The sequence below is a fragment of the Macaca fascicularis genome, chromosome 10 (assembly GCF_037993035.2).
Source record: "Macaca fascicularis isolate 582-1 chromosome 10, T2T-MFA8v1.1".
NCBI lineage: Eukaryota > Metazoa > Chordata > Mammalia > Primates > Cercopithecidae > Macaca > Macaca fascicularis.
In genome coordinates, this window is record NC_088384.1 from 28,415,514 (window position 1) to 28,439,737 (window position 24,224).

The 24,224-nt window shown below is 53.8% G+C and overlaps 1 protein-coding gene across 31 annotated transcripts in view; it reads left to right on the forward strand.

Moving 5' to 3' along the window:
• Positions 1 to 24,224, forward strand: part of CABIN1 (calcineurin binding protein 1) — a 163,912-nt gene that overhangs the window by 110,210 nt on the left and 29,478 nt on the right. For all 31 annotated transcript variants that reach the window (XR_012418944.1, XM_005595386.4, XM_074004199.1 and 28 more), the window contains one exon: positions 6,411 to 6,524. Coding sequence is in view for 30 of the 31 variants with exons in the window: in XM_005595386.4 (XP_005595443.3) it covers positions 6,411 to 6,524 (114 nt within the window). In the remaining variant the exon portion in view is untranslated. Of the gene's footprint in view, positions 1 to 6,410; positions 6,525 to 24,224 lie in introns of those variants that run through there.

Consider the following 24,224-nt stretch of genomic DNA (forward strand, 5'->3'; position numbering starts at 1 on the left):
ATATATGAGTAATGTAGAACAGAGTTCCCTCCTGAGGCACTACTGACATTTGGGACCAAATAATTCTCTGTTGTGGGGATGTCATGTGCACTGGAGGACTTTCAGCAATATCCCTGGTCTCTACCCACTAGATACCAGTAGCCTTCCTCTAGCTGTGATGACCAAAGATGTTTCCAGACATTGCCAGATGCCCCCTTGGGGACAGACCCCCACCCCCATTGAGAACTATTGCCATGAGTCTCCCTCCCCAGGCAACTCTCAGGACTGTTGGGTACATTTCCTTTCCATCTTTCTTTTGCCTACTTTCTTTACACACAGACAGACACACACACACACACACACACAGAAACGTATGCAAATATGGTTCTGCTTTTTCGTGCTCCCCATGTACTCATAAACTCTTTGATTGCATGACTTCTAATGACCACACAGGATTCTCAGGACTGGGGGGAGGGGGCACAGCTTTTACACTAAATCCTTAATATTTGGCTTTATCCAAACAAAGACATTCTAATTATAATTTTTCATGATTAGAAGTATCAGGAGTGGTTGGCTTTAAGTCTACCAGGTCTAGCTTTGGGGATATTCATGTCCTAGGTTGCTGGGGTGAGTTTGCAGTAAGTATGTGTCTGCAGCTTATGGATGTCCCCAGCAGCCCACTAGAGTCTCCCATCAGCAGGTAGCCACACACTCCTCTTTCTCTGGCCTATAGAACACTGTACTCCAACAGCTCCCAGCCAGTCCCCTTTGCATGGGGCAAGGGGTCCTGCGTGGCTCCAAAGGCTGCAGAAGGCCTTCCCTGGCCAAGCCCTCCACCACTCCTGATTCCTCCATTTGTCATGGAACCTGTGAGTACCATCTGTGCCCCCATGCCAATGCCTGAGGTATGGCTAGGTGAAGGGCTGAGCACAGCTGAGGTCCATAGCCACCTTCCTAGCAGCCCTGTGGAGCCCTGCTGGTCTTGCAGATAGGCTGGCACTGCTCCAGGATCCCCACCAGATAGTTTGCACACCTGGCGTCACCATGTAGGAGTTGTAGAGCCTGACGTCTCTGACCCCCACCATCTGTCCCTTGTGGGTTTGTGAGGCAAGAGTTAGTTAAGTGGCGAGTGGATCATCATCATTGGTTGTGGCAGGGAGACAGCCCCTGGGGGCAGAGACCCTGGGTGACACAGGCAGAGCACATCCTCCAGGCCACCATACAATAGTGACAGATAGCACCTGGGATCAGGTCTGCCTTCCAACTTTGCACATCTTGGGATAGCAGGTGTCCCTAGAGGGTAGTAGGCGTGTTCCCATCTCCAGCTGTCAACAGGCTTTGCCAAGCCCCCACTACATGCAGGGCCCACGGAAGGCTACAGGTAGGTATGCAAGCCACCTCACCCCAAGCTTTTGCTTCCTGTGCGAAGGGAAAGTGAGCCTGGGGAGTTCCAGGAGCTGTGACAGTCAGCCCAATGTTTGCTGTAGTGAAACGATTGCTGGCAGAGTAGTGCAAGTTAGTGGGCAGAGGCTGGCATTGAGATTTAGCCTCAAGGGCTTGGACTGTTGCTTAGCTGGCCCCAGGGAGCATAGTGCTGGCACCCTGGGCTTGGGCAGGACCCAAGCAGCCCCTCTCATGCCCCATGGCTGTTGCCCTCCTCCCTCAACCTGACATACACTTCCTTCCCATTTTATGAAAGGTCAGACTGCTCAGCTTCCTTTCATTCTTCCTATGGGCATCTGTTGCACCCTTTCTGTGAGCTTCAAACTAGACTTGTCCTGGAGGAGCCATCAGTAAAGTCAGACTGTATCCCTGCCCTCATAGGGCTGATAGAGAAGTGGGGGCAGACAGCAGACCCATCTGCGAGTCAGTGGAAAGGCTATTTAAGGTGGCCATGGGGCTGTGGGTATAGTATTCCAGGGGAGCATCAGGGGAAAGGTGAGATGGCACCAGGTAGGGAGACCTGCAGGGACCAAGGTGGGAACAAGTGTGGCCAGAGGGCCGTTCACAAAGAGGGGTTGGGGGATGTGGGGGAGATGAGCCAGCGGGTAGGCAGGTAGACTGAGGCATGGAGCTGACTCTTGCCCTGAGGCAGGTGCAGCCCAAAGCCTTCAAGCAGAGGAGTTAGACGTCCTCTCTGCCTTCTGCTGTGAAGCAGGGATGGTCCAGATAGTGGGCAAGGGAGGGCATAAGGTGCCTGTATGCATCTGCGATTCTTTGCCCTACTTCTCTTCAGGACCTTACAGCCCTCCATCTGCCCTCTGTCAGAGCAGGGTCTATATGCATAAGCCTCAGGGCCCATGCAGCCAAGGAAAATGTGCCAATATCTGGTAAGTGGCTCCATGGGCCTCCTCCCATTCTCAGAGGTGCCCATGAGCCAGCAGTGTGACAGGTTGCATGACGCCATGATGGCTGGCTCAGTGTTCAGCACACAGCACATGCCCAGGCAGATTTGTAAAGTGACTTGCACACCCATAGTAGATAGGTCGGGGGTCAGGGGAAGAGCCCAGGCCTCAGACTCCTTGCAGCCTGGACCAGATGCCAGGGATGGCTCTGCCACTTCCTGGCTCTGGGACCTTGGACAAGCTCTTGAATTTCTCTGAGCCTCTATTTCCTCATTGGTAAACAGGCAATTCTGTGAGGTGAGGGGTTATGGCACTGTGCTCAGCCCAGGAGGCATCATGTTGCCTTACGTCACCACACCACACCACAAAGCTGCAGGGCAGGCTTTATGCTGCAGGTGCACCATGCAAGTCAGATCCCCTTCCCCCTTGCAGAGGTTCAGCAAGGGCCCAACACAGTCTCTGCCCCCTCCTCCACCCCCCCAGCCTGGCACCCATGATTCCCCAGACAGGTCTCAGCCCTCCCTGTCAGCACCTATCTGGGGCCTCAGGCATGAATCAGCTAAGGGCCCCCATAACACTTTGTGCCTTAGCATCGATCAGCTCTCTTTCTCTGGTGGGCCCGGGAGACAGCTGGAGAAACACACTCTCCACCAGTACACAGTAGCCAGGTCTGCGGGAAGCTAATTTATAATCCAGGTTGGGTTTGACAGGCTAGTGCTTTCTGCACCCTTTGCCCCAGAAACCTCTCCCACTGCCTTCTCCCTTTCTGCTCCTATCTGGGGGACAGACCGGCTTGGTGCAGGTGGAGTGGTGGAAAACAAACCAGAGAGGAATGTCCATTCCTGTCCCATGGCCACAGGTCCTGCAACAAGGCAGCTGGGCAGGGAAGCAAAGTCTATGTGACTCTCTCCATCCTGGCCTCAGTGCTTTCTCTTGTGTCCCCAGCCAGAAGGAAGTCTTTGTTGAGGCTTTACTTTCTTGGTATTCTTAGGAAAATGATGGCTACTGGAGATGCTTCTTCAAGCCAGGCTCTCAAATCTCTTCCCGCTGGCCTCAAGTGCTGCTACTTAAAGAGGTCTTCTGGACATTTTTCCAAGTTCATGAGGAGCCCCAGAAGCAGCTTTGGGGTCATGACTCTTGGGTAACTTTTCTCAGGCCAGGCCTGTGCCCTGGGTCATGGAGCTGGAGGAGTGGTTTGCCACAGCATTGAGGCCAGGGCCATAGAGGAGAGGAAGGGTATGCACAGGCTCAGTCACCTAGGTGGCCTGTCTCTGCTCTGGGCTCCGCAGCCCCTGGTCTTAGTACTTACTCCCTGCCTCATAGTCCCCTGGCTCCCCACTGGCCTTATGGGCAGCCACATCTGATCCCCTCCACCTCCTTGGCTAGGCCCTGACTATCCCCGGTGTCTGGGCACTTGCTTCAGTGAGTCCCTTATCCCCATAACAGCCTTGTGCAAACCACAGCCCAGGTATCACCTTCTCCCAGAGCCTCCCTGACCTTCTCAGACTGGGTGAAAGGTAGGTCTCCTTTGCAGCCTACCTCCATGGTCAGGTGTGCTCAACAGTGGTATTAGAAGTGTAGGTGACGGACCAGGCATGGTGGCTCGTGTCTGTAATTCCAACACTTTGGGAGGCCAAGGCGGGCAGATCACTTGACCAAGTCAGGAGTTTGAGACCAGCCTGGGCAACATGGTGAAACCCCATCTCTACTAAAAATACAAAAATTAGCCAGGCATAGTGGCAGGCACCTGTAGTCCCAGCTACTCAGGAGGTTGAAGCAGGAGAGTCACTTGAATGACTTGGAGGTTTCAGTGAGCTGAGAGCATACCACTACACTCCACCCTGGGTTACTGAGTGAGATTCTGTCTCAAAAAAAAAAAATGTACAGTGTCCCACATCACCTTCTTGAGTCCACCTATGACTGATTAGACCAGGATGGACACCTGCCTGGGCTGAACCTCTCAGATCTCCTTTGGGAAAGACTTTGAACCAAGTGTGTCACAGTGGGTCATGGCTGAGCACTGATGCAGGTTGTGAGCCCCTTTCTTGGGCTTCCTGAGACCCACCTGCGTCTTCCTCTTGGAGCCCTGCTCTACTTACTAGTCTTTGAGCTAATCTTTCATTTTATTCCTTTTAATGAAGCATACCTGAACCCCCACCCCTTCTCCCTACCCTGTACTCAGTTTGTCTGCAGCTGACCCTCCCTCCTTGGACCTGCTGTAGAGCAGGGGCATGTGGCCTGGGATAGGGTGGGGTGGGGTGCAGAGGTGGGAGGCATTATGTGAGAACTTGGAACCAGCCTCAAGAGGCTTTTGAATGAGTGGCCCGGGAAGCGGGCTTTTCAAAGCATGGCTGCCAGGCATTACTGGGGACTTTTTTTTTTTTTTTTTTGAGGTGAAGTCTCACTTCTGTCACCAGGCTGGAGTGCAGTGGCGTAATCGCGGCTCACTGCAACCTCCGCCTCCCAAGTTCAAGTGATTCTCCTGCCTCACCCTCTTGAGTAGCTGGGATTACAGGCGTGTGCTACCACACCAGGCTAATTCTTTTATTTTTAGTAGAGATGGGGTTTCTCCGTGTTGGTCAGGCTGGTCTCGAACTCCCAACCTCAGGTGATCCACTCGCCTCAGCCTCTCAAAGTGCTGGGATTACACGCGTGAGCCACCGCGCCCAGCTGCTGGGGACACTTGAAAGTAAACTACAAGTTGTTCCTCCTAGGTGCTGGAGCTCAGAAGTTGAAGGTCAGGACTGGGTATTTTACTGTTTTCTGTGAGTGTGAGCAAAGTGGCTTCTGCTCTCAACTGGGAGCCTGCCTCCGGGGTCTGAGGACCCTCTCGCTGCCCAGGTTGTTCCCTCCTCTGCCTGTTTCTCCTTCCCCTCAGGGAGGGGCAGGCAGGGGGTCCCTCAGCAGACGGGAAGCTCACAGTGAATGGAGCTTCCTACATACAGCCCTGGGCCCTGCCCAGTGCTAGGGAGCAGCCCTCAGTCCCTACAGCAGCCCAGTGGGGGCAGAAGGGTAGCCCTCTGTGCAGAGACAGGAGCAAAGGCTTGCAGGCAGGCTAGCATGGGCCCCACAGCCAGCCAGTCAGGGAGCTGGATTTGCACTTTTGCCTCATGATGATTGGGGAAACAGTTCAGTATGCTGAGCCTGGCCAGCAGTGGGCAGAATGGGACCAGGTGGGATAAGCTTGTAGATCAAGAAGTGAGAGGGCTTTCGGAGCAGCTGGAGTGCAAGGTGATGAAGGCCTGTGCCCAGTGCTGGGAAAGGCGAGCAAGGGACCTGAGCAGGAGGGGAGGACAGATTGGCCGGGACAGTGGGTACTGTGGAAGGGGTAGAGGGTCTGGCATTGTGCAGTCCCAGGTGCCAAGCCCAGCTCTGCCCATTGCCAGCCCTTTCCCTGTAGGACAGCATGGTCCTGAGGTGGAGTGAGATGGCCAGTGCAAGGTGCTTGGCTGCTGTGGTGAAGACCAGAGAGGGAGGAGTGGCTGGCTAGGCAGCTGGTGGGAAGGCTTGCTCTATGGGCCAGTGAGAAGGCCCCAGAGAAGGCTGAGGCAGCCAGGTCTGGGCCCACCCTCTTACCCTACAGCATTCTCCCCTGGGCCTGGATTCCACGAAGAGGCTCTTTGCCCAGAGATCACTGACCTAAGCACTGTGGCCAGAGCCTGGCCCTCCTAGCCTAAGGCAGCTGTACCACCGGCCATGAATAAGGAATGCTTTTCCTGACAAATAAGTCAAAGCTGCTATTTGGACTTGTGGAGGGCCCCTGACAGAGGCGGGTACTGGGTCCATGTGGCAGGTTTTTAGGGTTGGTCAGGCCAGGGGTCTCTGTCAGTCCCCTTCTTGGGCAGTCAAGGACTACACTCCCAAACCAGTGGTGCTGGGCAAGAGATCAGTTCTGAAAATGCATCCCACAGCCTGAAGATCAAAGCCCACGGCCAGAACCGCCTAGAGCTGTGGAATCAATGTATGCAGGAACTGCTGCTCATCGTGGTTTGCTGTGCAGCCAGGAAGGAGGGGACCGCCTGCCTTCCCTGTGGGCGCCCTGAGCAGCCCACACACTCACTTCCAACCTACTTCTTGTTTCCCCAGAACCTCCAGTGGGCCCGCGACGTGTTGCTAGGCAGCAGTATCCCGTGGCAACAACTGCAGCACATGCCGGCACAGGGGCTCTTCTGCGAGAGGAACAAGACCAATTTCTTCAACGTGAGTACTTTGCCTTGTTGATTTCCAAGACGGTTTGTTGCCATTGCTTTTCACTGAAGGCGCATGAATTGACCCCCTAGGTGGGTGTTCCCAGGGCCTCAGGTTTGTGGCATACTCAGAGGGCAGGCAGGGTGGTGCAGTCGAGAGTGAGCCAGACTCCGGTGTAGGGCTATGATTGCTGAGCGACTTCTGGCAAGTCACTGCCACCTCCTGTGGGGAGAGGCATGGATGAACTTGGTATGTTCTCCAAAGCCCCAGGTATTCTGGGGCCACACAGGCAGTGATGAGAGGGGTACAGGCCCAGGTTCCTCCTCCTGCTGGAGCAGCTCCTCCTATGGTCTCAAGCACGCAGGAGATTCTGACTGCCTAAAAAACAAGCGCGGGCTGGGTGCGGTGGCTCACGCCTGTAGTCCCAGCACTTTGGGAGGCTGAGGCAGGTGAATCACAAGGTCAGGAGTTTGAGACCAGCCTGGCCAGCATAGCAAAACCCCATCTCTACTAAATATACATAAATTAGCTGGGCGTGGTGGTGGGCACCTGTAATCCCAGCTACTTGGGAAGCCGAGGCAGGAGAATTGCTTGAGCCCAGGAGGCAGAGGTTGCGGTGAGCCCAGATCATGCCATTGCACTCCAGCCTGGGGGACCAGAGCAAGACTCTGTCTCAAACAAACAAAAAACAAGTGGGGCCTGGGTGCAGTGGCTCATACCTGTAATCCCAGCACTTTGGGAGGCCGAGGCAGGCAGATCACCTGAGGTCAGGAGTTTGAGGCCAGCCTGGCCAACATGGTGAAACCCTGTCTCTACTAAAATACAAAAATTAGCTGGGTGTGGTGGCAGGCACCTGTAATCCCAGCTACTCAGGAGGCTGAGGCAGAAGAATTGCTTGAACCCGGGAGGCGGAGGTTGCAGTGAGCCGAGATGGCGCCATTGCACTCCAGCCTGGGCGACAGAGCCAGACTCCCTCTCAAAAAAAAAAGTGTGACCAATATTGGGCTTTCAGTGCACTTAAGCCCTGATATTCCGTGTGAGGTAGAGACTTACTCCTTGAGCAGGGCAGGGCCAATCACCTAAGCCTGCCTGCCTCTCGTCCCAAAGACCTACATTTGCTCCTCTTGACACCCCACCTGGATCTACCCTCCCCCATTTCCTCTGCCCTGCATGGAGACAGCTGGCCCCTCATTCCCCTCTACCTCCAAGCCCTTACCTATCCACCGCCCCTCCCAGCATGGCCAGCTCCCAGCTGAGTGACTTTGGCAGGTCATTCATCCCCTCTGAGCTTTGGTTTCTTCTATATTTTCCTTGATTCCCTGTTACTCATGGAGAAACTGAAGGGCAGAGTTGGCCTGAACAGGAGCTGAGGAGAGCAGGTTTCAGGTCTGGGGGTGTGTAACAGGCCAATTCTCAGGGTACGTGGGCAGGCAGGTCCCCACTGAGAGCCAGCCAGCTGGTGGGAGTGTCTGGGCCCATGGCTCTTCTCCCAGGATGTGGTCTTCTGGGGTCAGAGTAGCAGCTTCAGATCCTGAAAGCCCTGCATCTGCCCACCCTCTCTGTTTTGGTATTTTAGAGACAAGTAGGAGGTGTTATTGGTAATCAATCTAGATGATACCAAGGGATTTGCCGCAAAAGAGAGGTGCCCTCTCACCTGCATGCCCAGGCAACAGCTACTTCCCCACAACAGAAACCGTTTGTTGTCTCATGTGTATGCTCTTCTAGAGGGCATCTGCCCATTTACATAGATGTGCACAAAAGGCAAAAGTACACACACTTTTCTTCCCCTTGTATTTTCTCACTAAACAATATTCTTTTTGATAGCCACTCATTCTTTTTGATAGCTACTGCATAGTATTCCCAACATCGGGATGTCCCACAGTTTACCTACCCATCCCTTTTTTTTTTTTTTTTTTTTGGAGATAAGGGTCTTGCTCTGTCACCCAGGCTTGAGTGCAGTGGCGTAATCTTGGGTCACTGCAACCTCCGCGTCCTGGGTTCAAGCAATTCTCCTGCTTTAGCCTCACAAGTAACTGGGACTACAGGTCAGCACCACCACGCCCAGCTAATTTTTGTATTTTTTTTTTTTAGTAGAGACAGGGTTTCACCATGTTGACCAGGCTGATCTTGAACTCCTGGCCTCAAGTGATCTGCCCTCCTCGGCCTCCCAAAGTGCTGGGATTACAGGTGTGAGCCACTGTGCCCGGCCCCCCATTCCTTATTGAGGGACACTTAGATTAGTTCCAGTCTTTTTTACTATAAACAATACATCACACACACACATACACACACACACAGAGAAAGGCTCAGTGCTTCATTTATGAAGCACTTCCTTGACTGTGACATTACGCTAATTTTAACTTCTATCCAAAAGTTGGTGTCCTTCATGTTCATTTTCTAGTGGATTATTGGTTCTTTTCCTATTGATTAATAAGAACTCTTTATATATCAATGAAATAAGCCCTTTGTCAGTGTTTTGAAAATCTGTTTTTCTGCAGCTGATAGACTAGAGTTAGAGCTAGACAAGTTGCTTAATTTCCCTGTCCTGGGTTCCTCACCTTGAAAGTGGGCTTCTATTACCTGCCTTGAAGAGTAACTGTAGGAATCAAGTTAGATAATGGGGTAATATTTCTGACACAGGATCTGGCACATGGTAGGTACTTAAGAAAATAGTTTCCCTCTCTTCATCTCTCCTTTTGGTGCTTTGCCCTTAAAGCCTATGCAGTGATATTGGAAGGAAGGACCCAACCTCCATGTCTTCCTCTTAGGGTAAGACCTCAGCCTTTCTAATGATAAAGCTAGGGAAGCTGGCCTGCCAGATACCTGCTCCCCAGAGCACATCCAAGTTGGCAGCCACATGCTACAGGCCCCTTTCCCATTGGGCTCACTCCCTGCACCTTCTCCTTAGTTTCTGGGACCTTCCAAAATGAGTCTTGCAGAAAAGCAGTCTGAGGCTGTGTGCCTGTGGCAGGGAAGGCTGGTACAGCCCCATGTAGGCCTGGCACATAGGCAATGCCGTCCCTGCAGCTGGAAGCCCCTGAAGATCAGGGCCACCCCAGTCCAGACTGGGTGTTTTGGTGGTTTTGCCTCTTCCAGGAGAGTTGTTCGTTCTTCCATGCTTCCCAGTGACCTGCTGCCACCCTTTGGGGCCTCTGTCCTCCTCTGCTTTCTTACCTCTTCTCTTTAGAGATAGGTTTGGGCTACTTGTGCTCCTTGAGCTATGCCTAGTGTCCAGCATGTCAAGAAATGCTGGGCAGTTCCTGAACGCTTTCAGCACATGAGTCTATCTGGCATATTCCCAAGCCTGGGGAAACTGCATACTAACGTGTTTATGAAGGAGCATTTAGGGCAGCCTTGGCTGACTCTGCTGGAGTGGGGCTGTGTCTCTGGTAGATGGCCTATAGGTTGGGATGAGCAGACTGGCTCACCTCCCTTCTAGCCTGCACTGGAGTTTATTGTTTAGTCCAGGGGGAGGCAAAGGCGGCAGGTGGGTGCTGGCCCTTGAGAGGCAGTAGAGGGAGGTTGAGGCTGGGGACATCAGCACCCTAATCCCTATCCCTCTCAACCCACTGTCCTGGGCCATCCACACTACCCAGGCTTTGTGTTGCTCAGCCTGTCATCCTTAGAGCTTGGGTGGGGGGCACTTCTGTTATTTTTTAATGATAGGTTTTGAAAATTGTGAGAATTGTAGTTTAGGAAAAACTCAAACCCCTTTTCCTTTGTTCTCACACCAACACAACAGTCAACACAGACAGAAGACTTCTGTGACCAAGTCGGGGGTGGATTTTTTCCCACCAACAAATAAGCAATCAATTCTGTAGCAGACACCAACTGGGTGTCCTCTAATTGAATTAAATTCCAACATTATCTTTTTTTTTTTTTTGAGACAGCACTGTGCTCTGTCACCTAGGCCCTTGGGGGCCCTACCTCAGCCTGCCAGATAGCTGGGACTACAGACATGCACCACCATGCCCAGCCAATTTTTTAATTTTTTGTAGAGATAGAATCTTGCTATATTGCCCAGGCTCAATTTCAACACCTGGAGATAGTGTCAGATCCCACAGGTTGAGGGCTCAGTCCTCAGAACATCCCCCGCTTCAGACACTAGTCACAAGTCTGGGCCTCCGAAATGTCTAACTAACTGGCTTCAAGTTGATGTTCCTACAACCCCCTCTTTGGGTTTGATTAATTTGCTGAAGTGGCTTACAGAACTCAGAGAAACACACTTCCCAGTTTATTATAAGGGATGTTACAGGAGGATATGGGGAAGGCTGTATCCTCCTGTAATTGTTTCTCTCTAGGCATGCCACCCACCAGGAGCTTTCGTGTATTTAGTTATCTGGAAGCTCAGGAACCTGTCCTCTTTGGCCTTTTGTCATGATTGAAACATGGACAACTATATCAAAATATTATTGGACAAAAAGATTATTATCTAAACCCAGCGAGACCTGTCTGTTCAGATTCTTCTTGCCCTCTCTGCAGCATTCCTTCCTCCAGGATGTGGGGTAGGACTCTTATCTGGAATGAAGGTCTTAAGACCCACAATCAAATTAAAGTCCTGTCTTGGGCAAGCAGAAAGAAGGGCAGGAGAAGGTCAGAAAAAGAGAGATTCTGTTTACAGTAACGGGCTATGAGAGTTAGGAGCCAGGAACCATGTATGAACAAACATATATATATCTGTCATATAGATCATAATATCACAGTCATATAGGACCACATTTTCACTGCCAACAGTTCAGACACATAGAGTCCACCTACCTTTGTTTGCCCATCCCCAGGCACTGTGCCCTTTTCAGAGGTGCTTCTGTGATCAGCCAAGCCGTTATCTTTTTCTGGGTCTGTGTGTACAAAAACAGATTTGTCGTGCGGCTTTTTTAAAAGTGCATGTAATCCCAGCACTTTGGGAGGCCGAGACGAGCGGATCATGAGGTCAGGAGATCGAGACCATCCTGGCTAACACGGTGAAACCCTGTCTCTACTAAAAAAATACAAAAAACTAGCCGGGCGAGGTGGCGGGCACCTGTAGTCCCAGCTACTTGGGAGGCTGAGGCAGGAGAATGGCGTAAACCCGGGAGGCGGAGCTTGCAGTGAGCTGAGATCCGGCCACTGCACTCCAGCCTGGGTGACAGAGCGAGACTCTGTCTCAAAAAAAAAACAAAAGTGCATGTGTGGCTGGGCGCAGTGGCTCACGCCTGTAATCCCAGCACTTTGGGAGGCAGAGGTGGGTGGATCACCTGAGGTCAGGAGTTCGAGATCAGCCTGGCGAAACCCTGTCTCTACTAAAAATACAAAAATTAGCCGGGCATGGTGGCGCATGCCTGTAGTCCCAGCTAGTCAGGAGGCTGAGGCAGGAGAATCACTTCAGCCTGGGAAGTAGAGGTTATGGTTAGCTGAGATTGCACCACTGCAGTCCAGCCTGGGTGACAGAGCGAGACTCCGTCTAAAAAAAAAAAAATGTGTGCATGTGTGCTTTTTAGCAACTTGGCTTTTTCCATGACACCAAGTCTTGGAGAAGTTTCCATGTGAGAAGGTCAGGTCGTTTTGCTCTCTACAACTGCTGCCCTGTCTCCTTGGGTGGACACATGTATGGGCCTAGTGTTTGCTCTCACAGTCTCCTGGTTTGTGCATCTTTGTGCTGTTGCTGTATTCCTCTCTAAAGTCCCCTGACCTGGCCCAGAGGAGGTGCCCACATGAATATTTGTGGATTAATTTCATTCATCCCTTTCCCCTCAGCAGTTGGTCTCCAAGCTCATTCTCCTGGATCAGCCAGTGCTGGATGTTGTAGGAGACAGGGAGAGCCTTGGCCCTGGCCACATGATGCTCAAAGTTGATGGTAGAGCACTGCCTGCTTGTCTCCAGGCGGGGCCTTCATAAGATGCCGCAGGGCATGTGGGAGGGACAGGGAGCTGGGCTCTCCCATGCGGGGTGGGGTGCTGCTCAGCCAGAAAGGGGACAGGAGAGGAAGGCTAGGATTAGAGGCACCCTCGGGGGAACTCCTTAGGCTGGGCTGCTGACAGAACCTTCCTGGGGAGTTTAAGGGGCCAGAGAAAGGGATGGTTGCTAAGGATCAAGTGAGTGGGATCTTGGGTTCCTATGTCAGCTTTGCTGACAGGAACTCCTTGCACATGGGGCCTGCCCCATGGCTGGCTGGCCGGCCCCCACAGCAGCACAGATGGACATGTAGCAGGGCTCAGCACTGTGGTTGAACATGAGGAGGAGTGAACATGGTATGTCTTGGGTCCCACTGTTCCACACGCTATCCTTCCCTGGGCAGAGGGGACCAGGAAAGCAGGCACCAAGCTAGGTGGTAGGTGCTGCTGGGGTGGCTACCCACACCATGGAGGCTGAGGGTTTGTGTCTGGGTGCCCAGAAGCTTCTGGGGCTTCCCCCGCAGGCATGCACACCTCTGGTCAGGCAAGCCTGCATGGCCAGAGCCAGGCTGCTTTGTCCAGGGTGAACTTCTCTCCCTATCTTGTAGTTGATTCAGAAACGTTCCCATAGTAACCAAGCCAGAGACGGTTCTCCTTCCTTCCCCAAAAATGTTTGCTTATTTTAGCAGGCAGGGTTTTTTTCTTGTTTCAACCCAGTTTCCAGCCTCTGAAAGAAGCAAAGGGAGCTCAGGGCCAGGCTGGCACTACCTCCTGCTTCTGAGGCTGTGTGGGGCAGGCAGCAGTGGTGGCCTGAGTGTGAGTGGAAGGGAGGTGCCGGCCTACTGTGGCCGCCCTGAGTGTGGTGTCTCCTCTACAGCTGCTCCTGCCACTGCTCAGGTGGGCAGCCCCCCAGGCCTCAAGATCACTGAGAGGAGCATGGATTTTGGGCACAGGCAGGCACAGCTCCCGGCCACTCCACCCCTTACTCAGACTGGGTTACCCGTAGGCAGAGTGGTCCTGACAGGTGGATGAGAGCTATCATCACACACTTGGCATGCCACACAACTCACCCTTAGGTCTGGAGATGGGCCTGCATGGAGGCCTTGGGGCTTATCTGTGGATCCTAGAGGCCAGTGCTAGGATGTGACTGAAGCAGGGAGCAGGAAGACCTCCAACTCACATTTGGCTGGGGCCTCCATAAACTCAAGGCCCTGCCCTGGCTTGAATGGAGCAGCCTGAGATGTGGATGGTGGCTTTAGCAGTCACACCCACCACATAGGCCTCTTTCTGTGAGGCTTGGCCAGTTGTTGGTGCCTGTGGATGCTGGTCAGACTTCCTCTTCTTGGTCACTGCTGCATAGCACTCCACTGTCTGGTTGTCCTGGTGGTCTACCTCCCCTCTTCCCAGCAGATAGGTGGCTTTTGGTTTTCCACTATTAGAAAAAGAATGCTGCTTTCTCTGATCTCCTTTCTCACCTGTGCCAGGGTCTCCAGGACAAATGCCTGGAAGTTAGAGGCTAGGACACAGGTCCCCACAGCCAAGCGCTTCCACACCTTACCAGATGTTTTTTCAGAGCCAGGCCAGATGCCCTCCCACCAGCCATTGCCCCACCCCCTCCCAGGACTCAGAACTGCAGATGACTTTCATTTTGGCCAATCTGTGGGGTGTGCCAAAAAACCCCGGGTGGTTTCAGTGTGTGTCTCCCAGGTGACTGGGGAGGCTGAGCCTCTTCCCACGCCAGTGGCCAGTCCCCTTTGTCTGCCCAGGGTCTGCCGTGTTCTCTCCTACTTGGTGGCCACCACAGGTGGTTCTGTTTGTCCTGACTGTGTTGCTTAAACTGATGGGAGGTACAGTCATCATAAGCTGTCTTTGTTTCTTGAAAACATTTATGCCCTGTGCTGTCCCAGCCCTGGAGCCTGAGTGCTCACTGAAGGCCTTGATGTGGTCTGGTAGGGAGGAAGGGCCCCCTTGCCCCAGCTAGTTGGGCATCAGGAATTGAGTGTTGGTCCCCACCCAATTTCTGGTACCCCACACCTGCCAGAGTTGGGGGTAAGGAGAGAAGGTCTCCAGAGCCCCCAGTACTGTCCTACTCAGCAAGAATCAGTCATGCCCATTGTACTTTAACTTGTCATCAGTTGGTTGTGTAACCTTGGAGGAACCCCCTTCCTGCACCCAGTGAGCAGATGTGAGGTATATGTTAGGGGTGGGTACAGTGGACCCACCTTCCAGGCCAGGTCTCAGCCAGTGCCTCTCTCCTCAGAGAGAGCCAGTAGTCCAGAAGTAGGCTGTTGGAGCCCAGCAGACCTGGGCACCCCAAGGCAGGGACCTCATCTGGAACAGCATTGCCATTGCCCTCCCAAAACCTCTCCTAGCTCAGCAGGTAGGGAGTGCCTAGTGACTGAATTCCTCTCATCCTCAAGAACTCCCTAGGGTGAATGATTGGGAATTAGCAGCCCCAGAGCAAGGGGAACAGATATATCTTGACTCAGTCACCCAGGAACCCAGCTGTGTCCAGGCCCCAGGGTCTGTGCCTGAGACATCTGCCTCCTGTTGTAGGGCCAGATCTGGCATCACCTCCCTGACCAGCCCCAGCCTGACTTGCCCCTTCTCTCTCTCCATCCTTCTGACTTATAAGAAGTACCTTGCCTGGTGGGCCTGTGGTCAGCCCCTGTCTCCAGACGCCAGCCCCAGGTTCAGAGCCTGACACAACCTAGGGAAGAAGTGTTGGTCGCCACTCAATTCCTGGTGCCCCACACCACTCTAGGCTGCCACCAGATCTGAGTTGCCTCCCAGTGGGTAAACAAGCCCCAGGACTGTCCACACAGGGTGTTCCTGCCTACCCTCTCTCATCAGGGCCAGGGAACATGGGGATAGGAAGAGCTGGTTTGTAATAGCCTCACTCCTTCTCCCAAGTCAGCCCCATATCACCTCCCCTCTCAGGACCAGTTGTGACCAGTTTTCATGCCACCGCTGCTTGTCCCTTTGCTCACACTTCAAGAAGCATAATACCTGCTGTGTGCCAGGCCCTGGGCCAGCTGTGTGGTCAAAAAGGGCTCAGGTCCACAGGCTAGTCTGCAAACCTGGATTAGTAGTCACCTTTCAAAGAGGTGCTAGGAAGTAAAGTAATTTGGCCATGGTCCCATCACCAGTCTGTGCTGGAGGAGGGATGTGTACTTCACTGTGTGTAGTGTGGAAGCCCGTGCGTTGTGGCTCGCAGCCTCAAGTCAGGGGCCCCCTGGTTCCTACACTGGGATTGGCCCAGCTGTCCCAGACAGGAGTATTAACTGAATGGCCCATTGGCTGGATGAGGAGGATGGAATTAGGTAGCAGTGGGCAGGGGGATGTGGGCATCTAGCCCTACCATAGGAGGTGAGGCTGGGATTCCAGACTGAGGGGGGACCAGTGCTAGGCTGTGGCATCAAGCACAGATTCCCTTGGGTTGCGGGACTACACTGTCTGCTAGCCTGAGCCCCCAGGCCTTTTTGGTGTAACTCCAACTGGCTGGCTAACTGGGTTGTACCACTTTTCCTTGGTAGCCTCCAGGCCTGTCCCGGGATGGGGCTCTTGAGATTGAGAGCAGTGACAATGGAGGCTGGTACCCTGCCTGCAGTGCCACAGCAGCTGGGCCTGGCTGTGCCTTGCCTTGTTGGGGGCCTGGCAGAGAGTAGTGGCCCACAGTAGCAGTGGCAGGACCAGCACTTACTGGTGGCTTGATCGGGGGTGCCTTCTTAGGTGACATAGCATGTCCGTGAGGCTTAGGTACTATTATCCTCATTGTACAGTTGGGGAAATTGTTACCAATAGGCTCTGCAGGCTGGGAAAACCAAAAGCCCTTTTCTACCCTCTGCCCCCTGGGCCATCAGAGGCCTGGCTCTTCCCCTTGGACAGCAGTGCTCATGGCTGTTTTCAGGCCCTGGGCCAGCTGTGTGGTCAAAAAGGGCTCAGGTCAGCGCCACTCCCCAACTGGCCTGGCTGCTCTGGGTGCTGGGAGAGAATGCTGCCAAAGGGATGCTTGTCAAGTGCTTGTCTTCTGTAGCAGCAATTGCCAGTATTCCTGACACAGTGGGTCAGGACCCCATGGGAGCCTGGTGCTATTGTGTCCCTTTGAACAAGGTGCAGAAGCCTAGGGAATGGCCCAAGATCACAAGCTAGCAAGCAGCCAGGCTGCCATTCAAGGTCTGTCCAAATCCAAGGCCTGCACTCTTAGCCACTATGTCGTTGGAAATTCAGAGGCCACATGTAAGCTTCTGTTCCAGCAGTGATGTCTGCTGTGGACATGTGATGGGGAGGGACAGCAAGAGTGTCAGACTACATCCTTGCTCCTTCTTGCCTCTCCAGGAGGTGGAGTCTCTTGTCCCTCCCTTGCTTTCACCATCAGAGAGCAGGGCCGAGACCTGGTGGTGAAGCACTCTGCCCAGCCCTTGGTCACCTGATGGCGCATGTCATCTTCCACTAGGCCATTAGAGAGGCCCACTCTTGAGGGGTGCCCAGGTCCCTGGGGGAGATGATCAGGTAAACAGAGCACATGATCCAGCAGCCATGGAACCCACAGCTCACAGTGTCTTTTGGGAAGGCCTGTAGTAGATGGGAAGATCACGGGTACAGGGGCAGCTGGGCTGTACTGGCCCCAATTTGTAGAAACCACAAGTAAATCTCCACACTTTGACTTCCCTCTTTGGGACCTCACCTGGCATTCTGTTGCCCCTCCTGCCCACCTCTCCTTCAAGGCCATCCTAGGCCTGTTCAGACTGTTGGTGGGGGCCATTTCCAGTCAGGGCTTTCCTGCCAGGTGTTGCTGTGCTCAATGTGGCTGCACAGCCCGGCCTTCCCCAAGCTCATCTCCAGCCCTGCCCAGGCTGGTGTTGGATCCTGCCTGAGCCCCTGTGAGTCACTTTTGCACATGTGCTTTTGGAGACAGGCCTGAATAAGTCCCTGCCCCTCCTGGAGCACAGGCCCCATCACCTGAAAGTGAACAGACAGTGTGAGAATGACAGGAGTGATCTTAGAGGACATGCCTGTGAAGGACAGAGCAGGGCCAGGCTTCTGAGCAGAGGATGCAGCAGGAGGCACAGTGTGGGGCACAGACGGTGCCGCATGCACATCAGGGAGGGCCTTGCAGAGTTGCATGCTGTATGCAGGGCTGGGTGGCCGGCTAGCCGCCACTGGACCGTTTTCCTGGGCCAGGTGCAGAGTGTGGTCTTTCTCACAGAGGAAAGGGGGCTGAGTAGAGGAGCGTCTTCCAGGTGTTGCACTGGCTGCCTTGAATGCACTGGAGGGGCTGGGCTGGGGCAGAGGCAGCAGGAGCACTGTCAACCCACCATTCCTCAGGGCTCCAAAGTGCTATGTGTGGCGCTTCTACATACAATGGCTTGTTGAATTCTCATAATTCATGAGATATAGATAGTGCCATTGTCCCTGCCTCGAAAATTAAGAAACCGAGACAGGCACACAGCAAGTTCGCACCTGAGCCAGGCTTTAGGTGTTCTGAGCCAAGACCCAGACTGCCTATGGACTGATGGGATGAGGGGAAGGGGAGTACAAGAGGGCCGAGGAGGTGGGCTTGGGGGACCCAGCGCTCAGTCCTGGCACTCTGATGCTCAGATCCATCGTCCTGTGTGTCTCTGCCTGGTGTGCCAGGCATGTGACCCTGGGTCTGCATGCATGCGTATGTCCTCCAATGGACAGGACACTAGGATGACTCTGAGCGCAAGCAGTGTCCTCAGTGGAGGATGCAACACAGTAGAGATGCCACTCAAGGCCGTGCTAGGATGGAAGGGTGCTGCTTATTATCCCACTCTTTCCCCAAGGGCAGTCTCAGCTCCTAATGTGCCAATGTCATCTGGTTTTCAGAAGAAATTGGGATTGATTGTTGTTTTTCCTGGGGTATCCCCACGATACCAAGTCACCAGTGGCAGTAGACATCCCACCCTGGCTGGTGAGGAAATGGGCTGGGCTTCTGCCTCTGGCCTTGCCCTTGGCTGTGACTTAGGCAGGTCATCTGGCCTCCCTGAGTACCTCCTCTATCACTGAGATTAACTGAGGTGTGCAGCAACCCTTAGGACTGTCAGGGGATCAAAGGAAACCCAGTCACATAATAGTGGGAATCATAGGACAGAAAAGAAAGAAAAAAGTTTAAATTGAGGAAATATGAGCTACTTGGCTGTAGTAGGAATTGCTGCACTAGCACTATTTTTAGCATTGCTGAGATGATCTATGGGCCAGTTGCACAAGCAGAGTAAACAAAAGAAACACTTCAAGTTCTCTAGGGAAAAAAGGTCCTGTTTTTAAGAGTCTTAAAAGAGTTAGCAAACTTGTGTGGATTCTAAGCTTATCCTCGAGCTCTCCTTCCTTCCCACGTTCTGGGCTCTGCAAGCTTTGTGGAACTTCACAGCTTCCGGCTTGCACAGCCCCCCGTGTTCAGCCTGGAGCAGGTGCTAAAGGCCGCCCTGTCTGGGGAGGGGCGAGCCTGAGAGGTAGCAGGTGGAGAGGGGGTGCTTCCTGCCTGAGAAGCTACAGTTTGTCCTCACCAGTAGGAGGGGTCAGTAGGAGGAAGTACACACAAAGGAGTGGCGGGGACAAGGCCACAGATTGCCTAGGCCCCTGCCCTGTCAGGACCACAGCAAAAACCAGGCTGCCTGCATTCACAGAATTAAATAAATAAATAAATACATAAATAAAATGTAAGCAGCCTTTAGACCATCATCCCTGGTATAAATTATTTTCTGGCTATCCAGAGACAGTTTTCATCTCCAGATGTGGATTCAAAATTGTGGCAAAGCCAGGATGCTTGGGCAGAGGAAGATGTTCTTCTTAAGCCCTTACATTCATGATCCCGCGGAATCCCCATGACCATCCTGCTAGGAGGTACAGAAATCTCTGCAGGCAGCGCACTCATGACTTGCCTAAGGTCATATAGCCAGTAAGTGGCAGAGCCCAGACTGGGAACCCATGTCCTGTGGGGCATCCTCCATGCCGGAGTTTCTGCCCAGCCTCTCAGAAGCAGCTGCTATTTTTTTCCCTAGTGGGATGCCAGTGTTTGTATATACATCCACCACCTCAACCCACAGCCCCCTCTGCCCCCAGCTGCCCTGGGTATTCAGTCAGGAGCTCACTGTTTAACATTCCTGAATAGAGGAGTATTTTTCAGCATGAACTTCATTTCCCACTGCAAGTTATTTTTCAGAGGTTTGTTCTTGGAATGTATCCCAGCAGCATCTCCCTCCCTCCCTCCCTCCCTCCCTCTCTCTCTCCCTGCCTCCCTCCCTCCCTCCTTGCCTCCCTGCCTCCCTCCTTCCCTGCCTCCCTCCCTGCTTCTCTGCCTCCCTCCCTCCCTGCCTCTCTGCCTCCCTCCCTGTCTCTCTGCCTCCCTGCCTCCCTCCCTCCCTGCCTCCCTCTCTCCCTGCCTCCCTCCCTGCCTCTCTGCCTGCCTCTCTGCCTCCCTCCCTCCCTGCCTCTCTGCCTCCCTGCCTCCCTCCCTCCCTCCCTGCCTCTCTGCCTCCCTCCCTCCCTGCCTCTCTGCCTCCCTCCCTCCCTGCCTCTCTGCCTCCCTGCCTCCCTCCCTCCCTCCCTGCCTCCCTCCCTGCCTCCCTGCCTCCCTCCCTGCCTCCCTCCCTCCCTCCCTCCCTCCCTACCTTCCTTCCTTCTCTCCACCTCTCCTTCCCTCCTTTTTTTTTTTTTTTTTTGCACCCAGGCTGAAGTGCAGTGGCTTGCGTCATCACAGCTCACTAAAGTCTCGACCCCCCATGCTCAAGTGATCCTCCTGCCCTAGCCTCCCAAGTAGCTGGGGCTACAGACGTGCCTCACCACACACAGCACACATCTTTTTTTAAGGGACAGGTCTCATTATGTTGCCCAGGATGGTGTCAAACTCCTGGGCTCAAGCAGTACTTCTGCCTTAGCCTCCCAAAGTGCTGGGATTACAGGCATGAGCCAGTGTGCCTGGCCTGAGCCGCATCTGTCTCAGACCTGTGTGTGGCAGTCTCAGCTCGAGCAGAGCTTCCTGCTTTACATGCTTTGTCCTCCTAGGACACTGCTCTGGGCCTAGGTGCGCTGTCTGTCGGGGGAGGTACACTTCCAAACGGAGGTGTGGGACCTTCAGCAAGGCTTTGGAAAGTAGACTGAGCAGGTGGCCCAGTCACACTCAGGAAAGCCTGGGCAAAGGCAGAGTCTGGGTGTGAGCAGGCAGGAAGAGGCTGAGGGAGGGCTGTGGCCACAAGAGGCTGCAGGACCTGGCAGGGGCAGGGACCACAAGCACCCCATCTTGGGGCCAAAAGGAAGAGGGAGTTGCTGTTAGAAGTTTCCCTCTTGAGAGAAGACTTGGCAGTGCCACCACTATACTGTCCTCTTAGCCCACAGAGCAGTGGGTGCTCACTCCACATGGGTACTGCCCATGGAAGTCCAAGCAAGGGGCCCAGGTGGTACCTCCCATGCCCAGAGATGGACACTGTTGGAGTCATTCCAGTAGAAGGTGTGCCCTTATGGCAAGGCCACCAGGTTATCTTATGATTCATTCTCATGGCAGCCAAGAGCGTGGGGCTACCCCAAACTCTCTAAGGGCCCTCCCTGGCTGAGCCCCAGGGTTAAAGGGCACAAGCAGTCCTGAGGGCTCCCATCCTTTGCTGTGTATGTCATTGGGGTTGCCCTGTGTGGCAGGAGCTTCAGTAGGTGTGGCTGGGACTTGTAGACAGCAGGAGGGGCTCTGAAGACCATAGCACCTGGTCTAAGTCCAGCATAATCCTCTGATCTTCCCTGTGTGCCTGCTGCAGGGGTGGAAACTGCCCTGTCCTCAGAGTTTAGTCCTGCTGTGACTTCCTGGTCTTGGCCCCTTTTACCTTAGTTTCTCCATCTCCAAAGGTGGGCCAGTTGGATGAGGTCAGTGGTTTTCCAGTCCTTTTTCCAAAAGAAGCCTTTCTGTCGTGCCCAAATGGAAAACAGATGAAAGGGCAGCTGTTCCAGCAGAGGCAGGAAGGGCCAGGCCCCACCCACTCAGGCTGCACCCCCCTGCAGCCTAGGCTCCTGAGCAGGAGGGGTGTGAGCCCAGCGGAGGATGTGGGCTCTCCTCTGCCCTGCCACCAGCAGCCATCCAAGAGAAGTCAACCCTTAGCTCAGTGACCAGGCTTCCTTTCTGGGGTGGCTTCAGTCTGGAAATTTGTTCTCTTTCCCTTTCTCTTCCCTCTTTCCTCCCTCTGCCTTCCCCCAACCCCACACATAACTTTTTTCCTATTTGGAAAGTTTGACCAAGTTGCTTCTGAGAGAGCTGCATTGGGATTGAAATCCAAAAGCAGAGCTCGGTGCCTGGTTACCATGATGACAGGCTGCAGCTGACAGGTGCTCCTGGGGACCAGGAGGAGCAGACCAAGGACTCCCTCACACACGGACCTCTGTGACAGGTGTCCTGTACCCACCTGTGAGCCCGAGGAGGATCACCTTAGCCAGCCTCAGGCTCCACTCCCGACCTGAGTGGCTTTCAGCAAGCTGGTCAGTGTTTGCAAGACTCAGCTTCTTTATCTGCAAAGTGGGGTTGACCATACCCACCTCTTAGAGTTATGGGGAGGGTCATGTGAGAGCACTCTGGGAAAGCATGTTACTACCATGGGCCCCGAGGGCCTGTCTGGCACACAACACTGCCATTGTGTCCAGAGGACTTGTGATAGGGAAAAGGACTGTGGATAAAGGCACACAGGCTACAGATAGGGCTCACTGAGGTCAGTGGGGGAGAAGGTGAGATGGATCAGGGCCAATTGAGAAGGCCACATGAAGGAATTGCAGGAATTTGATTGATTCAAAATACAAGTTTTGAAATGCTGATCTCTAAATATGAATAAGTAGTCTAGAATTAAGTTAGGTCAGAGCAGGTAGAGCCTCATGGCTCTTCCCCATGGATTACACCCCATCAGTGGGCACAGACTCTATAGAGTTCTCCAAACTCCCTTGCTGCATAGGGATATTGAGTCCTTTGTTTAGACTGCTCAGAGCCTGCTATTGGGAACCCCAGGCTGGAGAGAGCACACAGCAGGAACTGGCCACCATAGGTCCAGCTCTGAGCTTTATCTCCAGGGAGGAACCTACCTGGCTATATTCAGAGGAGGGGTGGAGGAGCCTTGGACTCCTGTCTATGCCTCGGCTTAGGCCCAGACTCCACACAGCCCAGCCAGGCAGGCACATGAGGCCTGAGCCTGATGGCGAAGGAACCTGGCCCTGCCTCAGGGGTGTGGGGCACCGAAAGAGGCTGTGTTGTGGAGGCCTTTGACATGGAAAGCTGGCTCCCAAGGGCTACAGATGAGGAGCTCCTCTCCTGGGAGACAGGGGATACCTGTGCTTCGGGAAATAGTGGTACGAGGGAGGGCTCCAACTGGCTGGGAGCCCACCACCCTTAGCTTTACTTTTTGTGAGGCTGGTTATGAGCACCACTTCCAGCTCTTAGCAGGTGCCCTGAATGTACTACTGTTTGAGTCTCAGGGCGCTGGAGGTACACGAAAGAGGTAGCTGCCAGTCCTTAGCAAGTGTGCTTGGGAGCTCTCCTGGAGGCCCGACCTTGCAGTTGGCCAGATTGTCAAACAGACTCAGGAGAAGGCATTCCAGGAGGGAAAACCAAGAGAGGCAGTTTGCAGCGTGAGGGTCCCTCATGGGGTGGAGGGAGGCAGCAGTGGGGAGGGCAGACTAGGCCAGTCCTGAAGGGCTGCCTGCCACCACCATCAGCAGGCCGACTCTGCCTTAGGCAGTGAAACCACCTCGGGGTGTTGAGGCCCAAGTGCTGTGGCTGCTGGAGGGACCTCTGAGAGCAGTGGACTGCATCGCTTAGAGTGCAGGCCTAGGACAGGGACAGGGGGCTAGAGAGACCAAGAGTGCTGAGGTGGGATTGAGAAGACCCCACACCCTGATGTCTGAGAGAGTATGTTTTGGCCACAGATAATCAGAGGCACGTCTGGCTCTGCTGGTGGAAGAGTGCTGGGTTTGGAGTTAGACCTAAGCTAAATTCTGCTATTCTCCAGTGGGAGCATCTTGTCAGTGTGGGAGCTGGTCCGAACCAGTGACCCTATTCCTGGCAGATGGACTCCTGTCCCATTCCCTCACATAAGGGGAGGGAGGCCTTGGTGCCATAATGGAGGAGTACTATGCTTGGGTCAAGTCTTTCTGGTCACATCTCAAATCTGTTCGTCTGGTTTGGGGGTGGCTCTGTAGATTTGGGACTGAGCCCTACTCTGTAGGGCAAGCCCGGGCAAGTTTGTTCCCTTTCTGAGGCAACACAGGGGATTGAAGGATTTCTCCCTAGAGCTGTCATGAGGCAGTAAGAGGTAGTGGGATGTGAGCCTGCTTGGGAACCTGAACGCCCTTGGAGGTACCAGCTCTGCCTAGGACCTCACCTCTGGCTCGTGGTCAGGCCAACCCATGCCACCAGAGTACCTGTTCCCGCTACCTGTTCAGCTTGGCCCCCTCCCTGCACAAAGATCCTGTGCAGGCCATCCAGGGAGGACACCTGGCACAGACCATGGCCACTGCCACCATTCATGGTCTGAAACCACAGTTTGGTCCCAGGGAATGCTCCCTGCCCCGATTGCTTCCCCATGACCTTCCCTACCTTGCCGCCTAGCCAGAGGAGCCAGATCCCCGCAAGCCCACAAAGGCCATTTTTTAGGGACCAGGGGTCAGCAGATGGATCGACTGCCCTACTTTTTTCCATATGAATGTCAGCTGTGGCTTTTCTAAGATCCGGGCTCCCCTCCTGAGATGAAACAGAAGCAGCTCAGCAGTCTTCCAAAGAGTGGGCTATTCTAGAAGCCTGGGCAGCAAGGTGGGGGTGGGGCTCAGAGGGGCCCAGTGTAAGCATCCTATTGCCTCAGGG